The sequence below is a fragment of the Phascolarctos cinereus genome, unplaced genomic scaffold, assembly GCF_003287225.1.
Source record: "Phascolarctos cinereus isolate Bilbo 61053 unplaced genomic scaffold, phaCin_HiC Scaffold_4;HRSCAF=312, whole genome shotgun sequence".
In the NCBI taxonomy this organism is placed as follows: Eukaryota; Metazoa; Chordata; class Mammalia; order Diprotodontia; family Phascolarctidae; genus Phascolarctos; species Phascolarctos cinereus.
This window is the reverse complement of record NW_027555847.1, coordinates 618,954,882-618,977,089: the sequence shown is the minus strand read 5'-3', so window position 1 is coordinate 618,977,089 and position 22,208 is coordinate 618,954,882. Positions and strand designations below refer to the sequence as shown.

The window sequence follows — 22,208 nt, the reverse complement described above, 5'->3', positions numbered from 1 at the left end:
TTATATGGTGTGCCTTCCATGAAGCCATGCTGGCTATTTATGATCATTGCATCCTTTTCTAAATGTTCAACAACCAGCCCTTTATTTATACTAGAAATTCATCAGAAACTAAAGTCAAGCTTCCTCACCTACAGCTTGCCAACTACACTTTGTTCCATTTTCTGGAATTCAGGGCATTCACTCTTCTGTCTTGTGAATCTGTTCTCATTCTCCATGAACTTCCAAAGGTCATTAATGATGGCTGGATAATGTCATCCATTTGGTTCTTTCAATAATATAGAATGTAAAATCTGCACCTGGCCTAGTGACTTGAATTTGTCAAGGGCAAGTAAATGCACTCTTACTCAACGTACATTTGATTTTGAGCACTTCCCATCTCTCCTGGATTTTTTTCTTCTATAGCATTTTAGGTCACGGATACTTCTTATCCTATCTCTTGAACTGTTTAAATCTCCCTCAAAATCTAGGGTGCATGTCAGCATATACTAGGCATTCCTCTTCTTCTCAATCATAAATTCTGAGATAACAAGTAATCACTTCTCCCCACCATCCCCATCAGTAACTAGTTCCTCTTTATCAGTTAGAATTGGTTCCAAAAGAGCAGTTCCTCTTGTTGCTTTCTCCACCTTTTGAAGGATGAAATTACCATTAAAATATATAAAGTGATCCAAATCCTACTTAACACAACGCCTTGTAAAAATATGAGTATGCTAAGGATCTGGAATTTCTGGAATTCTGGGAATCAGTGACTTGCCTAGAGTCCTACAGTGTCAGAGATGGGATTTGAACATGGGTCCTTCCAACTCCCAACCAAGTACATCCACTATGCCATGATGCTTCCATGCCTTGTGCACAGTAGTGATTTAACACATCTTTGTTGAATCGATGACATCATAATCCTTGGTAAGACTTTCTAGATTCTTTCTAGTAAGATGATGGTGCTCGTATGAATTGTCAGAAATGGGTGGCAGTTATCCTATTTGACAAGTGCTCTCTATTATATGCTCCAGGAGGAAGGGATAGGGCAGGTAGGTGGTGCAGTGCATACAGTGCTGGGCCTGGAGCCAGGAAGACTTGTCTTCCTGAGTTCAAATCCAGCCTCAGATACTGAATAGCTGTGTGACTCTGGGAAAGTCTCTTAACCCTGTTTGCCTTAGTTTCCCCATCTGTAAAAAGAAGGAAATGGCAAACCACTCCAGTATCTTTGCCAAGACAACTCCAAATGGGGTCATGAAGAGTCTGACATGACTGAAACTACTGAACAACAACAAAATTCATGGCCCCCCAGGTTGAGGACCCCTGCTTTAGGGGTCAGATGAGATGGCAAATATAAGTAAGCCTTTTAGTTTATGCACTGTTCTGTGGCTTCTACTCACCTCTTCAACCTTTCCACCATATACAGGAATCCACATCAATTTCTGCCGGGCAACATCAAAAGACAAGGGCTTCCAACTCACTCTAAAACTGTCTTGTGATACTTCATCAATCTCCAGATACTGTTGGGCTGGAATTTGTTCTGCAAGCCAAAGTTTTGGATTGTGTTAGGCAGATAAAATGCTGGCAGAGCCAAACCACAGGAACCTCCCTGTAGCCATTGGAACACTCAAGGGTGACCGAACAAGAAGCAGCTGGGAAGCCTCCCCCAGAGACACATCACAGAGCACTAAGAGAAATTGAAAAGTATCCTTACCCTGCTTTACTCTGGGGGCCTACATTTTTTCCCTAGTGCTCACATGGAGCATGAATTGGGAAAATCGTTTAATGAACACCACCACCAAATGTGCTTTTAAAGCAACAGAGTCCTATTCAAGAGCTTATTTGTAATTCAGAGCATCGGAGTATTTGAGCTGGAAGCAACCTTAGAAGTAAGCCATTTAGTCCAACACCTTCATTTTACAGATGAAACTGAGTTCCCTTGAGATGAAGTGACTTACCCCAAGTCACACAGGTAGTGGATGGCAAAGCCTGGATCTGAAACAATGTCTTTTCACTCCAAATCTAGTGTTCTTTCCACTACAATACACATGTTCACACCATTTTGTGCATGGTCTTGGACTGTTTCTTTCAGAAACAATTCCATTAGATGATCTCTTTGGCTTTTTTAATAAGACATTAAAATTATGGAAATCACATTCACTATTTCCCCAACTATTTTGTTGCAGCCCATTGCAATAACCCCCCAACGACTGAAGGAATTCATAGTTGGCTCTATTCTCTTCTGTGCTTACTTCACTCCCTGGTGATGTCATAAGTTCGGGGATCATTAGATGAAGACATAGATGGCATGTTGCTCACATCAGCAGATGATACAGAACTGGGAGGGATAGCTAAAATGTTGGATGATAGAGTCAAGAACAGAAAACATCTCGATAGGCTGGAAAAACAGGCCAAATCTAACAGGATAAAATTTAGTGTGGATAAATGTAAAGTTCTGCACTTCAGTTCAAAACATCAACAGCACGAGACAAGAGAGGAGAGGAGTGGCTTAACAGCAATTCAAATTTTTTAAAAAGACAGGGTTTTTAGTTAACTGCAAAGTTGAAATGAGTCAATACTATTCATAAAACAGTGTTAATGAAGCTGCCAAAAAATATTCATCAAATTCTTGGCTACATTAATGAAATGATATTGGCCAAAACAAGGGAGATAATAGGCTTAGTTAATTCTCATCCAACCCCATATAGACAAAAGTGTTATGGGTTCTGTATGTTGTTAAATGGGACATTGACAAACTGGAGCGTGTCCAAAGGAAAGTAATAGATGCAGGATTTGAACTCTTCATAACCAGACCTTTTTTCATGGGACCAGTTCTGGCTGAGCAGATAAAAAAGGCAATTTGAATTTATTTGGTCATCCATACTAATAAGTTAGTTGAATAAACATGAGAATTAGATGTGGTTTCAGGCTATAGAGAAAACAAATGTTGACCTCTCTTTCTAATGCCTCAATTTGATAGGAAATGAGCAGCAGGGGAAGCTAGGTGGCATTATAGATACACAGAGCACGGGCCCAAGAATCAGGAGGACCTGAGTTCAAATCCAACCTCAGACACTTACTAGCTGTGTAACCCTGGGCAACTCATTTAACCCCAATTGCCTTAAAAAAAAAAAAAAAAGGAGTGGGGAAATGAGTAGCCAGTCAAGATAATGCAACCTGCATTCTGCACTGATTAGGAATAATGGCAGAAAAGGTAATGGGAGAAATATGTCATTCCTTTCCAAAGTCAGAATGAGACAGACACTGCTGTAAGTTCTGCCTTCCTGAGATCTAAGCAGATACCAATTACTCTTGAAAACATTTCAAAAAAGGAATGAAGACTTACTTGTGGTAAAACTCCCCGTCAGAGGCTCAGACTGCCCTTCATCATAGATGGAGGAAATGGCAACGTTATAGTCTGTGAGGGCTGTCAAGCCTTTCAGTGAGTACGTGGAAACACCATCAACTTCAACCTGTAGAAAGTAAAAGTCATAACAGCTACACTTGATACTCTGTATTTACAGGAAACCCAAGCCATTTCATTAGAGTCTGTGGCTGACTTGGCTGGCTGACAGTGACATAAATACTAGCTACACTGACATTCCATCGTGAATAGAGTCGGTTTATTAGCATATATTTCTGAATTTATATCTGTAAGCATTTTCCTAATCAGTTAATCCTCATAACATCCCTACAGATTAGGTCTGTGCTATTTCCATTTCGCAGACAGGCAGCTGAAGTAGCAGATAAACTAATATATATGCTGACTCCCCAGCTTCTAGACTTCAACTTCGCCTCGTGAACTCTGCTGTCTCATTAGCCAAGTAATATAGATCCTAGTCTGATCCCATGGACTTTTTGTAGCTTTCCAGTAAAGTCAAGTTCAAAGAAATCTGAGGAATCATTCTGGGCACAGAATCATATGAGTACGTGGCAAAGTGTACAAAGTGCTGGCCTTGAAGTCAGAAACAGCTAGGAACAAATCCTCTCTCTGACAGATCATCACCATTATAATTCTTATCTTCGTCTATTTCACCTGATATGGCATCTGGCATATAATAGATGCTTAACAAGTGATTGTAGATACATTGATTTTGGTAGATACATTTATTAAGCACCAACTACATATCTTGCAATGTGCTAAGTACTGAGGATACACAAAGGTAGATCGGTAGAGTGTGGGATAATGGGTAGAGTGCTGAATTTAGAGTCAGGAAGACTGGAATTGAAATCTAGCCTCACACGCTTACTAGATGTGTGATTCTGGTCAAGTCACTTAACCTATCTCAGCCTGAGTTTCCTTATGTGGAAAATAGGAAAAGTAATAGCATTTACTTTTGGTGATTGTTGTTAGGATAATATGTGATAGGCTTTGTAAAGCACCTTGCAAACCCTGAAGTGCTGTATAAATGCTATTATTATTTACCTCTTCTAAGCCTCAGTTTTCTGGTCTGTAAAATGGAGATGATAATACCACTTACCTCCTAAGGTTGTTGTGAGGGTCAAATGACATAAAATATGTAAAGTACTTTTCAAACCTTAAAGTGCTATATTAATATGAGTTATTTTTTAAATATGCAAAAGTTCCTCACATCCCCCACAGAGAGTTATTTTTGGAAGCAATACTGATCAGCCAAAAAGAAATTTTTTTTAAGTTAAAAAAAAATACTGATCAGCCAACAGTAAAATACTGATCAGCAAGGAGGACCTAGCCTTAGGGAAATAAAGAAGAGTAGAATCCCAAGAGAAGAAGGATGAAAAATGAAGAGGCTTGGCAGTGGAGATGCTTTGGGTGATGAGAAGAACAGACCCTATGGAGACAAAAATTGGTTCCATGAGAAGACAGACCTATAAAAAGATCCATCCCTGGGTCTCTGGCTGAGTTAGCTTGCCAAATAGCTCCATTATTTGGAGTCAGTCCAGGGCATCTCCCTGTAAGTCTCAGGATTTTTGCCTTGTCCTACATTTCCCTGGCTACTGAAGTGCCATTGTAGGCAACCTGCCTACTGGCTAGCTCTTGAGCTGCCTTTGCTCCCTAGGCTGAGAGAGATGTTGCATCTACACTCATCATCTCCTAGTACGTTAAGTTAGCAATCCCTCCCTCATTTCCACCTATCCTGTCCGAACATGGAATCACAAAATGAGAAGGGACCTCTGCGACCACCTATGCCAGCCCCTCATTTTACAAGATGATGAGGCAACTGAGGTAACTTTACAGGAACGTACAGGGATTTGCCCAAGGTCACATAGATAGTCAGTGTCAGAGCTGGGATCGGACTCCAAATGACCCAGGACTCCAATCACAAAAGGGTACTTTTGGTTATAGTTATTACAGCTGCCATCAAAGTCCTCCTGAAATATCTTCTTGTAGCAAGCAGTTGGCCTAGGATTCTTGAAGGTTATCTCAGCAAATGTTCTATTCTGACAGGTTCTCCTAAGCTAGAGGGACTTCATGCATGGTCCCAGCAACAGACTGACCTTGCTATTACTGGGCCAACCAATGTAAGAATAGACAGGCCGTGGAGCAGCTAAGTGGTAGTGGATAAAGCCCTGGGTTTGGAGTCAGGAGGACCTGAGTTCAAATCCAACCTCAGGTACTTACTAGCTATGTGACCCTGGGGCAAGTCACTTAACTCCCAGCATCAGAGAAAGAAGAGAGAGGAGAGAGAGAGAGAGAGAGAGAGAGAGAGAGAGAGAGAGAGAGAGAGAGAGAATGGATAGGTCATTGCCAAATCACTAACCAGGAGCTAATGACTCACTTGGCCATAGTGACTCATGAAGCAGATAAAAATAAAAAAATGGTGCTCAGTTCTATGTGGCCCCCTTCAAGATCTATACTCCACAGTCACACTAAAGGAGAGGGCTAAAGGGGGAGAAATGGGTGCTACAAACACATAGTTGTTAGTCTATCTACAAATATTAATTTAACTATTAATACTTTATTATGAATAACACATATATGTAGTATATAACTATAGAGGTACATGCATATATGTGTATATATACATATACATGTGTATATATACATATATTTTATATATATGCATATGCGTGTATGTGTATATATATGTATATATGTGTGTGTGTGTGTGTATACACATATTTGCAAAGCACTTTTTTCACAAGTGAGTTTCTTAAAATAAATGAGCCCTGTACAAGGCTATTTGCCTGTGATCATTTAGCTAGCAATAATGATAGCTAGCATTTACACAGTGCTTCAAGGTATGCAAAGTGCTTTATGTGTACTATACCCCATTAGATCCTCACAACAACCATAAAAGAGAGATATTATGATTATCCTCACTTTACAGATAAGGCAACTGAGGCTGAGATAGGTTAAATGACTTGCCTAGGATCATATACAGAATATCAAAGGCCAAATCTGAACTCAGATCTTCCTGATTCTAGGTCCGTTGCTCTATCTATGATGCCACCTAACTGCCTCCTACTTAGAAATCCCTTCCTTTTACTAAGAGGATTTGTTTGGTGAAGTTTGGATTCAGTCAAAGGGTCTCACTCGAGGAACTAGAGGTCCACAGGTGGCCTCGAGGCCACAGGTTCCCCACCCTGGTTCTAGACTTAAGATAGTGATGAAGAAAATGTTAATAACGCAGATTAAACTTAATGTGTGTTGGGTATGTACATTTTTTTTCCAGAGAGCCAGTTGTTAAACATTTCCTTGAACACTCCTGCTTACAGCTATAGATGATGAATATTTTCTTCAAGGAGAGGTTGGAAGGCATTGTCTAGCATGAGTACCAAACACCGCACACAAACACAAACATACACACACACACAATGAAGCTGCCTATATTTTAATAGACAGGAAATGACTAGTTACTAATTCGGCAGTCATTTTCAATAATATACATCGTTATCTGTGTACATTCAGATCACTGATTTGTTAGAACAAAGATCAAAAGCAATACTAAATTAGAAGAAAAAATAAAAGTGAGAGGATATGGTGCTTAACTGAAAAACCTTCAACCTGACATAAATTGCTAATGCCAAAAAAAATGGGACAAGGATAAAACACTAGATTATTGAGACAGACAATAACTATTTTCTGAGGAGGTTTAACTGATGTAAATCAATTGCCACAAGGAAGCCAAAAGAGCCCAGAAATCACCACAGCCTATAAAGACTCGAGGCCAATGGGCTTGACTTTAATAATTCTTGGGGGAAATCTAGAATGAATCATTAAAGAAATGGTTGGCTAACATCTAGAAAAGGAATTAGTGATTATAAAGGGCCACTAGGGCTTCATCAAAAAGAGGTCATGCCAAACTAACCCCAGTTCCTTTTTTTTTGGACAAGATGACAGGATTACTAAACTAACAGATGAGGAAGGGAATGTTATGGATTGTTTGCTTGGACTTTACCAAAATTTTTGATAAAATATATCACCCTCTTTTCCTGGATAAAATGGAGAGACATGGACAAAAACCAGGGGTTTCTAACCTAGTACTCTAGAACTTAAAAAACATTTATAACAATTTCCTCTGTAATCCTATGAGTTTTATTTTATCATATAAAATATTATTCTGGGAAGGGTTTTATGGGTTTTATCAGACTGCCAAAGAAGGCCTATAAGACAAAAAAAGGGTGAAGAGCCCCTTAATTAAATGGTAATATAATCAGGGAGTTGGTTGGATGATTGAACTCAAAGAGGGTTTGTTAATGGCTCAAAGTCAGTGTGGCAGGAAGACCACAGGGATCTGTTTTTGGCCTCATGTTTCTAAACATCTTTACCAATGATTTTGATAAATACATAGGGAGTATGCGCATTAAATTTATAAATGACTTTACCCCAAGAGGCATAGCTAACTCACTGGATGACAGAGTAAGGATCCAAAAGGATTTTGACAGGCTAGAGTTGAGCCAAATCTAATCAGATAAAATTCAACAGGGATAAAAGTAAAATCTTGTGTTTGGTTACAAACAATCAATGCATGTCATAAGTAGAAAATAGAGGAAGCATGTATAAACAATAATTGTTCTGGAAAAAGACTTTAGGGTTTTAGTGGATTGGAAGCTCAAATGAATCAATAATATAATGTGGCAACTAAAAAAACAGATGATGAATCATATGTTTATCCCACATGTCTTCATTTTATATATAGATATGTAGGTAAGAATAAATAGACTATAGCATATGTCTGTTGAGACCGCATGGCATAGGCATGGATAATAAGTCATCGACTCCACTGGACTTGGAGTCAGGCACACACTATTTGGAATCCTGCTTTCGACACTCTTCAATTAGCCATTCTGTGTCTTAGCTTCCTCATTTGTAAAATGGTGGGAATTGGACTCTACGGTTCTTCCCAGTGCTACATCTATGATCTTCTGACCAACAAAGACCCATGCGCCAGAAGTGACCCAAAACAGATGTATGACTGGATAAAGAAGATGGGCCAGCTACCATTTAGTGAGAGTGAGGAATAGCAGATGGGCTCTCAGACTCTGAGTTCCATTGGTTTCCATGTAATTTGAAGAGATCTTGAGGATATCCCCTCAGCATGTTTGATGGGTAGATCTTCTTCAAACCTATAATTCATTTGATTTATAGGATGGGCTCCATCACATGCAGCTTTTACTTATAACACTGAACAGACAATACTATTATATAATTTCAGGATTAAAATAATTTCATTCCATCCAGAAATAATACATATGTATCAATTGTATTGGTCAAGAATGCTTTTGGCTTTTAGTTTTTGTTTTATCCTAGTTCTAAGGCTTAGAAGAAGAATTTGGGAAATTGATACTAACTGGCAACAAAATAATTCACTGTTATGAAGCCATTTTAAGAATATAGTTTGTGACAGAAAAAGTAGAAAGCCCAATTTTAAAGGAATTTAGGGAGGAAACATATATTGAGCCTTTGAACAGCATTCAGAAGGGCTAAACTGCATTCTCATCAGCTTTGTGGATGACTTTTACCGCTAGCTAGGTGGCACAGTAGATATAGCACTGGACCTGGAGTGAGGAAAAACTTGAGTTCAAATCCAGCCCCAGATACCCCCTAGCTGTGTGACTCTGGGCAGTTTATTTAACCTCTCTCTGCCTCAGTTTGCCATACCTTAAAACAGGGATAATAATAGCATTTACTTCCCAGAATTGTTGTGAGGATCAAATGAGAAAATAAAGTGTGGCGCAAATCTGAAAGTGCTATAGAAACACTATAATTATTGTTATTGTTATAACACAGCTTCAATTTCTCCATACTGCAATTTAAATAGTGGTATTTAGGTTTAGAACATATTTAATTCTGATCATTATATAGTTTTCTATTTTATATAAATATTAACTAGATGAAAAGTAAGTAATGGTTCATTTAAAGTAGTCCTAAATTAACCAAGTATTGTTTCCAAGGGGACACTCCAAATAAATAGCTTTCTGTAAATAATATAGAGACTCATTTAAATGAATCTTTTCTACTTTCTCTTTGGTTTTCAATACTAAAAATTTCTACAAGTGCTTAGAGAAAGGTTATACATATGCATCAAGAAACTTTTAAAGACAAGTCTGGATTATCAATTTAGCAGATTAAATAGTAATTTTTAAAGATTCCATATCCATTTTCACATGTTTCTAGCCTGCTTTCTGGGGGAAACTACTGCCCAGCAGGCATGTACTCTCAAAGTGGAAAAATGCATAAATATTATTTTAAGCAAAATGTAAGTACTTTTGAAGGTATATCTGCCCACCAAGAAATAATTCCAAAGCCAAGTAAAACCATATTTATCTAGATGTTAGTTATATAGAAAACTCAATTTTGCCAAATGTGGCTAAGAATAAAAATACAAGTCAAAAAAAATTATTGAACAGTCAAAAGATTTTACAAAGGTCAGGATGAATCGAATTTACAGGAGACCTCTAATTCTAACCATAAGTCAGAGCTTATTTAGTGTTTTTTTTTGGTTTGTTTTTGTTTTGTTTTGTTTTGCATGAGGGTTAAGTGACTTGCTCAGAGTCACATGGCTAGTAAGTGTTATGTGTCTGAGGCTGGATTTGAACTCAGGTCCTCCTGACTCCAAGGTCGGTGCTCTATCCACTGTGCCACCTAGCTGCCCCCTGGAGCTTATTTATTCTTACTTTACAAATAGTTATAAACTTCGGTTATCTTTTTGCAAACCATAGCAAACTAGAAGCAGCAGATGCAAGAGACAGTTGAAGCTACAGGAATTTAAAACAGAATATCCAAAAGTGATGAAGGAGAAAAAAATAAAACATAAAAAGCAAATACATGAATTTGAACAGCATGAGTCTGGCACCATTTAAGGTAAGATTTTTGTTTTGCCACTGGACTCTGGGAGAGAAAATGAAGCTGACAACTTTGTACAACTCTGCCTTACTTAAATCTAGTTCATTCACAAGTCAAGGCATCACCGATGTCATTGGTCCTCTGAAGGACAAACAATGAGAGTAGGAACATACTCTATTAGTCAGGAGTCCATATAATGAATTTTAGAAAGATTTGCCTCCAAAATGGTTAACATTTTTACAAAGTTTTAGCAATTTAAGGGGTATGTTTTAGCTATCTGGAAAATTAATGATGCCATATAAATGAGTAAATACCCCATTATTTACTGTTTCACATTAACTCTGTTGCTGTATCTAGCTGTTAGCTCAGACAACTGAATATCACATATAGAACCAGTTTCTCTAAGGTGGTTTTCTAGGCAGTGCCAAGTAAGTTGAATATTAATACATCTTTCCTAAAACCATACTTGAAATAACTGCACACTACGAGAAGTGTGTGAAAAGTGCTTGTTTGAGTTTTATTATAAAGGGGGAAATCATGTCTATAGGTAAAAAGAAAGGAAAACAATCAACCTCACCTATGTCTCCCTTTTAAACTTATCTGCCTGAACCAGGACTGATGAGAGGAAAATCTCACCAGGCATCCATCCTGTTTTTAAAAGAATTCATCTTCAATTACACTTAGTAAGCAGTAATTTGATTTACAAAGAGAAAGAGTGGTATATTGGGGGAAAAAAAATTGCACCTGAAATCAGGTGAAAACTGGATACAAATCCCATGTCCCATACCTACTAGTTATGTGCCCATAGACAAGTCACAACTTCTCTGAGCCTCAGTTTTCTCCTCTGTAAAATGGGTAACACAATACCTAAAGTATTAACCTCACATTAGGACCAAATGAGATAATATATGAAGTGTGCTTGGCAAACCATAAAGTTCCATGTAAATAACAGTTCTTTAAAAATCATTATTAATAACTTATCACATGTATATAGTACTGTGCTAGTTGCTAGGAGAGATGCAAAGTTTTAAAAAAAATCACTCCTGTAATTTATTTTGTACGTATTTTATACATGGTTGGCTACATGTTGTCTCCCCCAATAGAACGTAGGAGAGCAAGGAGCTGTTTTTTTGCCCTTTTCTGCATCCCTAGCGCTTAGCACAGTGACTAACATATGGGAGGCACTTAATAAATATTTGTTGCCTGATTGATTGACTGACTATAATTCCAAGAGGATAAGGTTCTATAAACATTTAATTAACAAATATTTATTGAGTGCATACTATGTGCCAAATAATGTATCCATCTTCCACAGTAATTAAGACTACAGTTAATTTCTATTCCATAGTATTTCTTTTCACACCTGACTTAAATCCCTCATTCTGCAATCTGGATGTTTTTCTATGGATTCTTTTAAATTTAGTCTTGTCCAGGATAAGGAGTACATCTTAATATGCATTTAAAACTCCAATGAGAACATGAAAATAAAGTTCTTTCAAAGCTACCATCATAATTCCACAGCTCACCTCATTGGTTTCAGTTCCACTAGCCTTGGAATATGAAATGAGGTAACTGTTGACATTTTTTGAAATAGGATCCCATGTTATTCGAGCACTGTTTGCACCAACGTTAGAAATTCTCAGATTTCTTGGTGGACTTAAAGGCACTTTGGAGTAAACAGAAGAGGAGAGAAAAATGTTAAAAACAGATGAACAAACAAAAACTCAACATGTTAAAAAAAAAATAAGGAAGAAGTGTAACTTCCAAAACCTCCTTTCATTTATGAAAAGTAATCACTTAAATTATTTAATATTATTGGCCCCTGGAGGGGCTGACATGTTACTGAAACATTAAAAAAACAAATTCAAGATTTGTACTAACAAAACAAAACTGGAACCTACCTTAGAGAGGATTATTAAGTGTAATAAATCATGCATATTTAAAATAAAAAGGCTTTCAACAAGGAAATGTGGGTTTTCCATTTCCATTTTGCAGGGCAGAGATGCTCATGCTTCCTGAAATTCTCGTCCATCAGTAACAATGCTGGCTTTATTCTGATCTTTAGTCATTACATCTGACATGGGTTGATATTATCAAACTTGAACAACCTTTCTTTTAATCATTAATTGTCATACATTCCCTTAGGTAACAAAGACATGTATTCTGTAACATGAAATAGTAGCCTTCCTTGGCTGGGAATCCTAACTGTGCTGTATATTCCTCTCTGGTCTCCACCCTTGACTGTCCACACAGGCACCTCCTCCCTCCAGCCTCTATTGTTTTCCCCCTTGGATTAGAAGCTCCTTAAAGGCAAGGAGTGTTTTTTCTTTTGGCCTACATTTGTACTGCCACCACTTAGCACCATGCCTGTCACATGGTTGTTTGTCCTTCCTTCTCCAAGAGGACCAATGCCATCATGAGGGTGATGTCTTGACTTAATGTTTGCTGACTTGACTATATGCATCAACATCTGGACTACTATGTCCTATTCTGGCTACCTTACCACAAAAAAAAAAAAAGTAATAGACCTGGAATATATCCAGAGAAAGTTAGCTCGAGGGCTTTGCGAAGATTCAGTAATAAAAGAATAGCAGGCAGCTAGCTGGCATAGTGGATCGAGCACTGGACATGCAACCAGGATAGACCTGAGTTCTAATCCTGTTTCAGATATTTACCAGCTATGTGACTCTAGGTACATCTCTCAGCCCCAGTTTCCTCATTGGTAATATATAATAAAAAAAAAAAATTACCTCCTGGGGTTGTTCTAAGTATCCAATAAATAACATATATAAAACACTTTTCAAGTCTTAAAGTACTATATAAATGTTAGCTACCAAAGACCATACCAATAGAATACCAGCTAGAAAAAGCAGGACTGATTTATATTGGAAGAACATAGGGTCATAGATTCAGAGCTAGAAGGGACCTTAGAGGTTATCTGGTCCAACCCTCTCATTTTACAAATGAGGAAACTGAGGGCAGAGAGTTCAAATGTCTTGCCTGTACATTAGTACACCAGTTACACTAGTAGTAAGTAGAAGAACCAGGATTTGAACCCTAGTCTTTTGATTCCAGATTCAGCATTCTGTCCACTTCATTTCATTCTTTTGCTTTCCCAAGTTCCTCAATATGAATCACAATATCCTCTAAGACAGAACTATGGTACTGATGATAGAAGATATCGAATTTCCTTCCATCAGTACTAAATGTTTCATTTGTGAATTTACATTAGACCTAGCCAATTCCTAGTGAGTCAAGTCAACAAGCATTTATCATCAAGCAATTATAGTCATGTTAATAATAGTCATTTATAGTAAGCAAGTGCTTGCTATGTGCCAAGCATTATGCTAAACATCCTGAATACAAAGAAAGGTCAAAAAGACAGTAAGAAACAAATAAAACCCAACAAAACTTCACTTGCTGATTTCAAGCTTATAGTCTAATGGGGGAGATGGAATGCAAACAACCTTGCACAAACAAGCCGTATACGGTACAAATCAACAGAGGGAAAGCACTAACTTTAAGGGGGATCTGAAAAGGCTTCCTATACAAGATGAGATTTTAGGGGAGACTTGAAGAAAGCTGGGGGACAGAGATAAGGGAGATGATTTCTGGAATGGGGGTCAGTCAGTGAAAATGCCTTGAACAGGGAGATGGAGAGTCATATATGAGGAGCAGCAAGGGGGCCAGAGTTACAGTGAGGAAGTTCCCTCCACTAATGCAGTTAGTCAATGGCCCTGCACCAAATGGGATACAACCCATCAAGGATCAAACAAGCAGTATGTGTACAAGGATGGAAAGCAAGTCTTTCTACCTTGGAGGACAGCTCCCTAGCAATCACACCATTCTGACTGTCCATCTGTACATGGTAATCCAATAATGCAGGAAGCTGGGATTGAATGGGTGTGCTATTTACCCTCCTCATCACCCCCATACAGATGGCATTAGACTGTAAGCTTGCCAGTAGACTATGAACCCCTTGTGTGGAGGGACTTTCCTTTGCTTCTTCTGGTATTCCTGCATCTTGGCAAAGTGCTTGGCATACAGTAGGCATTGACTGACTGACTGAGGAGTTCCCTTAATTTAGCTAGACTGGACCTTGGGCAGCAGACACGTAAAGTCCAATGTCATGGCTTCCCACACTCTTTCCAGCTGGGGAGAACCTGCCAGAACTTAAGTCACACTAGCTTAGCCTTCAAAAACCCAGGGTCACTTTCCTGCCATTATGAAGGCTCATAAGCAGATGTTATGTTGGGAAAAGAGCAAATAAATAAATGGCACATAAATAAAATAAAAGTACACAAGTAAATAAATGGCAACCTTTTGGTCACATCCTGTTCTGCAACAAAATGTTTACTCCCTACAATGTGCGCGGTTTTTTTTTATAAGATCACTAGGTTAGCCAAAAGTGTGTAATTAATCAATATTTCACTATTCCAAGAACTAGTGATAATAACCACAGCTCAAGAATTAGAAGGAACCTCAGAGGACATCTAGTCCAACCCTATCAGATGAGGAAACTGAGGTCCAGGGAGAATAAATGACTTGCTAATAATGACATTATTAATAATAATGAAACTAACATTTCTGCAGCCCTTAATATGTGCCAAGTACACAACTAGATGGTGCAGTGGACAGAGCACAGGGCTTGGAATCGGGAAGATTCAGCTTTATGAGTTCAAATCCAGCCTCAGATAGTCTGGGCAAGTCACTTAACTCGGTTTGCCTCAGTTTCCTCATCTATAAAATGAGCTGGAGAAGGAAATGGCAAATCACTTCATTATCTTTCCCAAGAAAATCCCAAATGGGGTCACAAAGGGAACGACAAAACAAAAATGTGCCAGGCACTGTGCTAAGTGCTTTATAATTATTATCTCATTTGGTCCTCATAACAACCCTGAGAGGTTGTCCATTTCACAGATGAGAAAACTGAGGCAGAGGTTAAGTAACTTGCCCAGGGTCACATGGCTAGTAAGTCTTTGGAACTAGATCTGAATTCAAGTCTTCCTGATTCCAGGCCTAGCCCTCTAGCCACAGCCCCACCCAGATAATGAACTCTGGCATGAAGGATGGGGGAATAAATAAACTTTAGTATCAACCTACAAAACCAGGGATCAACAACTTGAATATTTTTCCTGGTTTAGCTTTTAGGTTTAGGTAAATACCTTAAGAAATTTATAGCTCTCCATCTAGAGAAGCCTAGCTATTAAATCAGGCTTGGATATTTCTAATTACCCTTCATTGCCACTCTATGATCCAGCTATCTTTGCTGACTTACAGCTGCTCATATCTCCCACCTCCATACCTTTCAACTGGTTAGGTCCCATGCCTAGAATGCTCGGCCCCGTCACCTCCACTTCTTAGCTTCTCTGGCTTCCTTTTAGATTCACTTCAAATCCCAAATTCTACAGGAGGATTTCCCTACTTTCTTCCACTTCTAAAGCCTTTCCCTTTCAGATAATCTTTAGCTCTTCTTTCTATATCTTTTATGTACCTAATTAATTCCATCTTGTTTTCCGTACTAGACTATAAGCTTTTTTGAGGGAGGAGCCATTTTTCACCTTTCACACATCTCCAGTGCTAAGTATAGTACCAGGCACATAGTAAGCACTTAATTGCTTGACTTGACTGCCTAGAAGCATTCTTTTTTCCTCTCAGATATAGGACACATGACATTTAATAAATTCTAGGGAATATAAAGATTTGCAAACCTGAAGCTATGTATTTCAATAAGAAATATCAGCAGTAAAACAAACAAATAAACAAACAAACAAACAAATAAATAAATAAAAGAAAAAGAGGCAGCTAGGTGGTGCAGTAGATTGAGCACTGGCCCTGAAGTCAGGAGGACCTGAGTTCAAATCCAGCCTCAGACCAGACATTTGACATGTACTAGCTGTGTGGCCCTGGGCAAGTCACTTAACCCTAATTGCCTAAAAATTTAAAAAAAAATTAAAAAAGAAATGTCAGCAGCACTCAGGCATTTATTTGGGATGTTAGTGTAACATTTGATCTGTATGAAAGTGTTACTTACATGTCATGTCCTGCCCTGTAACAGGGTCACTCGCTTCCTCTCCAAACATGGCATATACTGTCACCGTGTATTCGGTATTTGGCAACAATCCTTTTATCTGAATATCTGTGAGGGTGTCTCCAATTTTCATCTGAAAAGAACACATTGTGATTAGCTCATATGCCACCTTTCATTATGAATGGCTGGCAACATGCAATGGAAAAGCCAAGAGTGGCCTTTTGATAAATCTGTAATTCATTTGGTCATTTTTCAATTTTACACAAGGTTGGGGGTGGGGAGGAAAACTGGAGAAATAACAACATGGCCAGAATGAAGCATAAGCCACGTGGTCCCAAAAATAGTGTGGGTGGACAAGCAAAGAATACAGTCTCCAGCCAAGTGGGCTGAAGGAGGCCATCAGGAGCGTGCTTTTCACCATTCTGTTGATGCATTTTTTTCTCTTAACCCACCTCTGGAAGGGGCTTGGCTCACCTGGTCATGGTGTCCTACTTGACTCTAAAGTAAGAAGCATCCAGACTAAATGGATTTTAGGTCCTTTCGAATGTGCACAAGACACCAAAGCAGGTGTTTCAGTTTAGTGGAATTTGGAGGGAGGGGAAGCAGAGGTTTGCTGCAGACCCATTCACTGGGTCACACTTGTCAACACTCCTAGTTTCAGAACAAACCACAAAGTGCAGTAAAAGCAGAAAGTCTCCCAAATTAACTGGCAGTCAGTCGTCCAGTCAGTTGTACCCTGAAACCATTTCTAAGTTGTTGTTGTTTTCTTTTTTCCTGCCCAGTAATTCACGTGACAAGGATATCCAAATTGGAAGCAAACAACCAAAACTGAGGACATGGGTGCTGCCCTCCCCCTCCGGCTGACCTGCACATTCTTTTAACCCGAAAAACTTCGGCAGCCAAGCTTAGGACCAGACAGAGAGGCTACTTAAGAGAGCCAAGACCAGGAGCGAGACACTAAGGGAAGCTCCCCATCTGGAAAGTGGCTTTGGCAGTCACATCTCCCAAGGCAGACTCTTTGTTCTCTCTTGGGGTCTTGTGAATCTTACCTTTACATACAAAAACAAATGACTTCTAAAGAATAAAAAGTGAAGGCCCCTCAAAATGTAACTTTGTAGGTCAGGGCTTCAAGGAGTAGATTCCAAGGGCGTTACCTCTTTCTCATCCCCAGCCAGGCCTTCAGTGAGAGGAGCATAGAGGATCATGTATCCTGATGCACCAGGCACCGCATTCCATCTGGCCCTCAGACTGTTCTCTGTCACGTCATACAGTTCAAGATCCGATGCCATGGGCAAAGCAACTGCAATGGAAATTGGAAGGCTTTGGAGTTATGTAGAAATGTAAGCCTCCTTTAATTAAGTAGTGGTGTGACCAATTTTGCAGGATTTTTCATTTAGCTAAACAACTTTTTTTTCCCCAATTTTTTTCCTAATCTGCCTTCTGAATACTTCTTTTCCCACAAATATTGCAAGCTCTTCAAGGGCAGACAGTGAATCTTGTACTCCTATATCATAGGACTGACTCATATTTCTCTCATAGTTCTATCTGTGACCTCACTGGCATGGATAATCTATTCCCAATGCAATGCAATCAATCAGCATTTATTGAACACCTACTTATGCCAAGCATCATGCTAGGTTCTGGTGATATAAAGACAAAAATGAAACAGTCCTCTTGCCCTCAGGGAGCTTACATCCCAGCAAGGGAGAAAACATGTACACAAAAGTATGTGCAAAATAGATGGGAGGTCATTTGGGGAGGAAAACAATAGTGCTTATAGGATCTGGAGAAGCCTCTTGAGATAGTGCTTGGGCTGAGTTTTGAAGGAAACAAATAGCAACAATAATGTTTAATTCATGCATTCAGGTTTGTAAAGCATTTCACCCACAAGATCTTATGTGCTCCTCTAATGCCTGGTAAAGCATTGCGCTATTGTAAATAAGGTGCTATTATCATCCTAGTTTTACATAGAGATTAGGGATTATTCTAAAATGTGGAGATGAGGATAGTGCATATTCTGGCATGGGGTAAGGGGGAGAGGGCATCCTTTGCAGAGACAGAGAAATGACTATACTCTCTGGACACTTGTCAGGTGAACAATATCCTCCTTTTTTAAAAAAACTTCTGTACCATTAATTTGAGGTGAGACTCAGTTTTTTGGTTACTTTCTTGAGTTATCGAAGCTTGGTCTTCCCAAGGAAGCTGAAACACTTTTCACTTTAAAATGGAATAAAAAATAAATCACTTCTGAACAAAAGAGATGAACCACTACCTACAGGAAACAGAAGCAGATGCTCCCAAAGTACCGCTCTTTAGTAGATATTGTCTATTTAGAACTGACCGTTGTCATCAAGGCCAGAGTTCAGAAGATGTCCAGTTTAAGGGATTACAGAGAAAGCCAGGTAGCTTTCCATTCATTCATAACATTACCCTTCTTCAGGACCTTTGCAGAGGCAGCTAAGTGGAACAGTCCATGGGCTGCTGCAACTGGAGGCAGGAAGACCCAAGTTCAGATCTTGCCTAAGACACTTAATAGCTGGGCAGGGCACTTAGCCATTCAGGGCTTCAATTACTCCCCTGTACAATAGAGATAATAATTGTTCCTCCCTCCATTAGAAAGCTGCAAAATAAAATGTTGTGCATATCAAAAAGTGCTATATATGTATCTATTAGTTAAATAGCTCCATATATATGGGGGCATGTGTATATACATATATGTGTGTATATACAAAACACCAAAATGTGTTTGTTATATATAGCACTAATATGTGCTTGGTATTTCATAAAAAACATCAAGGAGTTTTTTCATTCTCCTCTTGACCAGGAGAATAGAAGGCAAAGAGTGAGGTGGTGGTAACCACAGCAATGAGAGGAGGGAGAATAACTGAGAGTTTGTGTGTATGTGTGTGTGCTTATTTGTGATTGTGAGTGGACTGAAAGTTGGACTAGGCTGTGGATGCTTGCCTCCTTTATAGGCCCCAGCAACCTACTAGGTAAGGCTAAAAGAAGTCAAGACATCCTGAGCACAAGTTTTCTCATTTGAAATGAAAGGAGGGAGTAAATTCATACTTCAGGTGAAAAAGGATTCTATATAGAGTCACAGATCTATACCAATAGATACTTCTCTGAGATTTGGTCAGGGAACCTCAGGGAAAATTCAGACAGATGTTGAATGAATCAGATGTAATCCAAAGCTCAAGTATGATAGTATAAATTTCTTTATAGGAAGAAGTATGAAACCATAGACATAGGTTTTAATTTCTTACATTCACCAAAAATGGTTTTGACTGCATCTTATAGAAGCGGCAGAGGTAAATTTTAGGCCTTTATTCCTGGCAGAATTCCAACTTAAGGGAATTGCATTAGTTCTACTGTCATCATCCATATTGTTTCAATTAAGCACTCTATTCTCTTCCCATTGCCAACAATTCCCTACCACAGTGTGAAAGTGCACAGATATATTTCTATTCAGACACAGACACATATTCACACACTTTTTTGTCTGGGGATTCATTGAAGAGAGTAGTGCAATAGCCTTTAGAATAATATAACCGTAGGCATATCCAGCAGTTGGGTAGACAGCCATCTACGTGGCAGCTTGGTGTAGTGGACGGCACACTAGTCTTGGCAACAGAAAGATCTAGGTTTGAATCCTATCTCAAAAGTAGCTGTGTGAACCTGGACTAGTTACTTAACTTCTCTGGGCCTCAGTTTTTTTCAGGGGATTTGGCTCAGTGACCTCTAAGGTCCCTTCAATCTCTAAATCTAGGATTTTATGCTAAGATTTGAGGGGTGCTAGGAATACTTTCTCCCTCTCTACATCTCGCCCCAGTCTATTGATAATGTCTGAAATTCTGCCATCCCGACAGTCATTCCTTCATAGTATCCACAGTTGAGCAAGAGTTTTTAATTCAGAAATTACAGGTCTACAGATTGCACTGGATGCTGCTGGAAAGCTATGGATGGAGTATTACTGGGTTTTATAAGTATCTCTAGGAGAAGTAAGCATTAAACTATTATAAGCTGTTAACACATTAGCATGAATTAGGTAATCATATCTTTTCCAGCCAAGTGGCTTAAAGTATCTCCCTCAAAGAATGAGACCAATGGGAAAGTTTGGATAAGGAAGATATAATTTTAGAACCAGGTCTTGGAGGGCAAGTATAGATAGAGGGCTTATAGTGGGGTGTCCCAGACAAATGGAGAAGAGTAGGGTGGCTGAAGGTGGAGATGAGAAAAGGTGTTAAAGAGGACATGGAGGTAAGAGTGGGACTTTGTAGTGGTGCTGGTGTTCAATTGTTTTCAGCTGTGTCCAATTCTTTGTGACCCTATTTGGGACTTTCTTGGCAAAGATCCTAGAGTGGTTTGCCAGTTCCTTCATTTTACATATCATTTTACAGATGAGAAAACTGAGGCAAATAGGGCTAACTGACTTGCCCAGGATTACACAGCTAGTAAATGTCTAAAGTCAGATTTGAATTCACATCCTCTGACTCCAGGGCTGGTGTTCTATTCACCGCACCATCTAGACTTTGGAGACAAACTTTAAAATTTTGTCTCTGATTAACCCTGACCTCAGATGAAAACATAAAAGATTGAGTTATGACTAGGAAATTTAAAGTTGGCAAAGACCCTGGAAATCACATAAGCCAATCTCTCCCACCCAGCAAAGGAATGTCCTTTAGAACATCCTTGAGAGGCAATCATATATAGATTACCAGCTCCATGAGGGCAGGGATTGCTTTTTGTCTCTCTCTTTTTTTTAATCCCAAGCACTTAGCCTAGTGCCTGGCATAGAGTAGGCACTTAATAGATGTTTATTGATTGACTGACTAATAAAACCTCAGCTTGAAAACTCTCAGTGATAGGGGAGTTCACTGCATTGTGATACAGCTTATTCCATTCTATTGTTACTTTGCAGAGACAGCCCTAATTATTGGGAAACCTTCCCTTAAATAAAGCTAAAATATGCTTTTTGTGTAACTTCTAATGATGGGCCCTAGTTCTGGCCTCTGAAGTAATACTGACCAAACCTGCCTTCTCTTCTAGATGACAGCCCTTCAAATCCTTGAAGACAGCTATCAAGTTTCTTCCTGGTACTCCTTTCTTCAAGCCAAACATCTCCAGTTCCTTCAGCCCTTCTACATATGCAATGCCTTTAGGCCTCTCACTTTCCTGGTCACACTCCTTTGAACATGTTCTAGTTTGTCAATGGTCTTTCTCAGATCTGGTGCCCTGAACTGAATCCACTAAGCCAGTTATGGTCTGACCAGCACTGAGGTGTTGTTGTTCAGCTGTTTAGTTGTGTCTGACTCTCCACGACCCCATGGGCCATGGCATGTCAGGCCCTTCTATCCTCCACTATCTCCCACGTCTGTCCAAGCTCATGTTCATTGTTTCCATAACACTATCTATTTATCTCATCCTCTGTCCCTTTTCCCTTTGCCTTCAATCTTTCCCAACACTAGGGGTCTTTTCCAATGAGTCCTGTTTTTTCATCATGTGGTAAAAGTATTTAAGCTTCAGTTTCAGTATTTGACCTTCCAGTGAATTATATGATTATTGCTGTGACTGAATAGCAAATTCAATTCAATTCAATCCAACAAGCACTGAGGGGTTTTTTTTGGTCCAGATCTATGACTTCATTGGTGTAGGAAACGTCCAGTGTAGACTGACATTCCTGATGCAGCTCTACAATTTTTCTGTAACTTAAGAGTCTTAGAGAGTTGCCTAGGGCACCTCTAGGTTCAATGACTTGACCAGGGTCACACAATCAGTATGTATCAGAAGTGTATAACTTGAACTCAGATCTCCTTGATTTTGAAAGCGGACAGGTCCACTGAACCAGTGATATCAAACTCACATGGGCAGCATATTGACTTAAAAAACCAAAAATTAGCATTATCTATGTTGCAGTATAATTTTACTTAT

The 22,208-nt window shown here is 39.0% G+C and overlaps 1 protein-coding gene across 2 annotated transcripts in view; it reads right to left on the bottom strand.

Annotated features, from left to right (window-relative positions):
• COL14A1 (collagen type XIV alpha 1 chain) overlaps positions 1-22,208 on the bottom strand; it is a 246,208-nt gene that overhangs the window by 139,614 nt on the left and 84,386 nt on the right. For both annotated transcript variants that reach the window (XM_020964970.2, XM_020964971.2), the window contains 5 exons: positions 17,432-17,577; positions 16,281-16,410; positions 11,773-11,912; positions 3,323-3,449; positions 1,377-1,516 (listed from right to left, as the gene is read on the bottom strand). In XM_020964970.2, the coding sequence (XP_020820629.1) occupies positions 1,377-1,516; positions 3,323-3,449; positions 11,773-11,912; positions 16,281-16,410; positions 17,432-17,577 (683 nt within the window). The remainder of the gene's footprint in view (positions 1-1,376; positions 1,517-3,322; positions 3,450-11,772; positions 11,913-16,280; positions 16,411-17,431; positions 17,578-22,208) is intronic.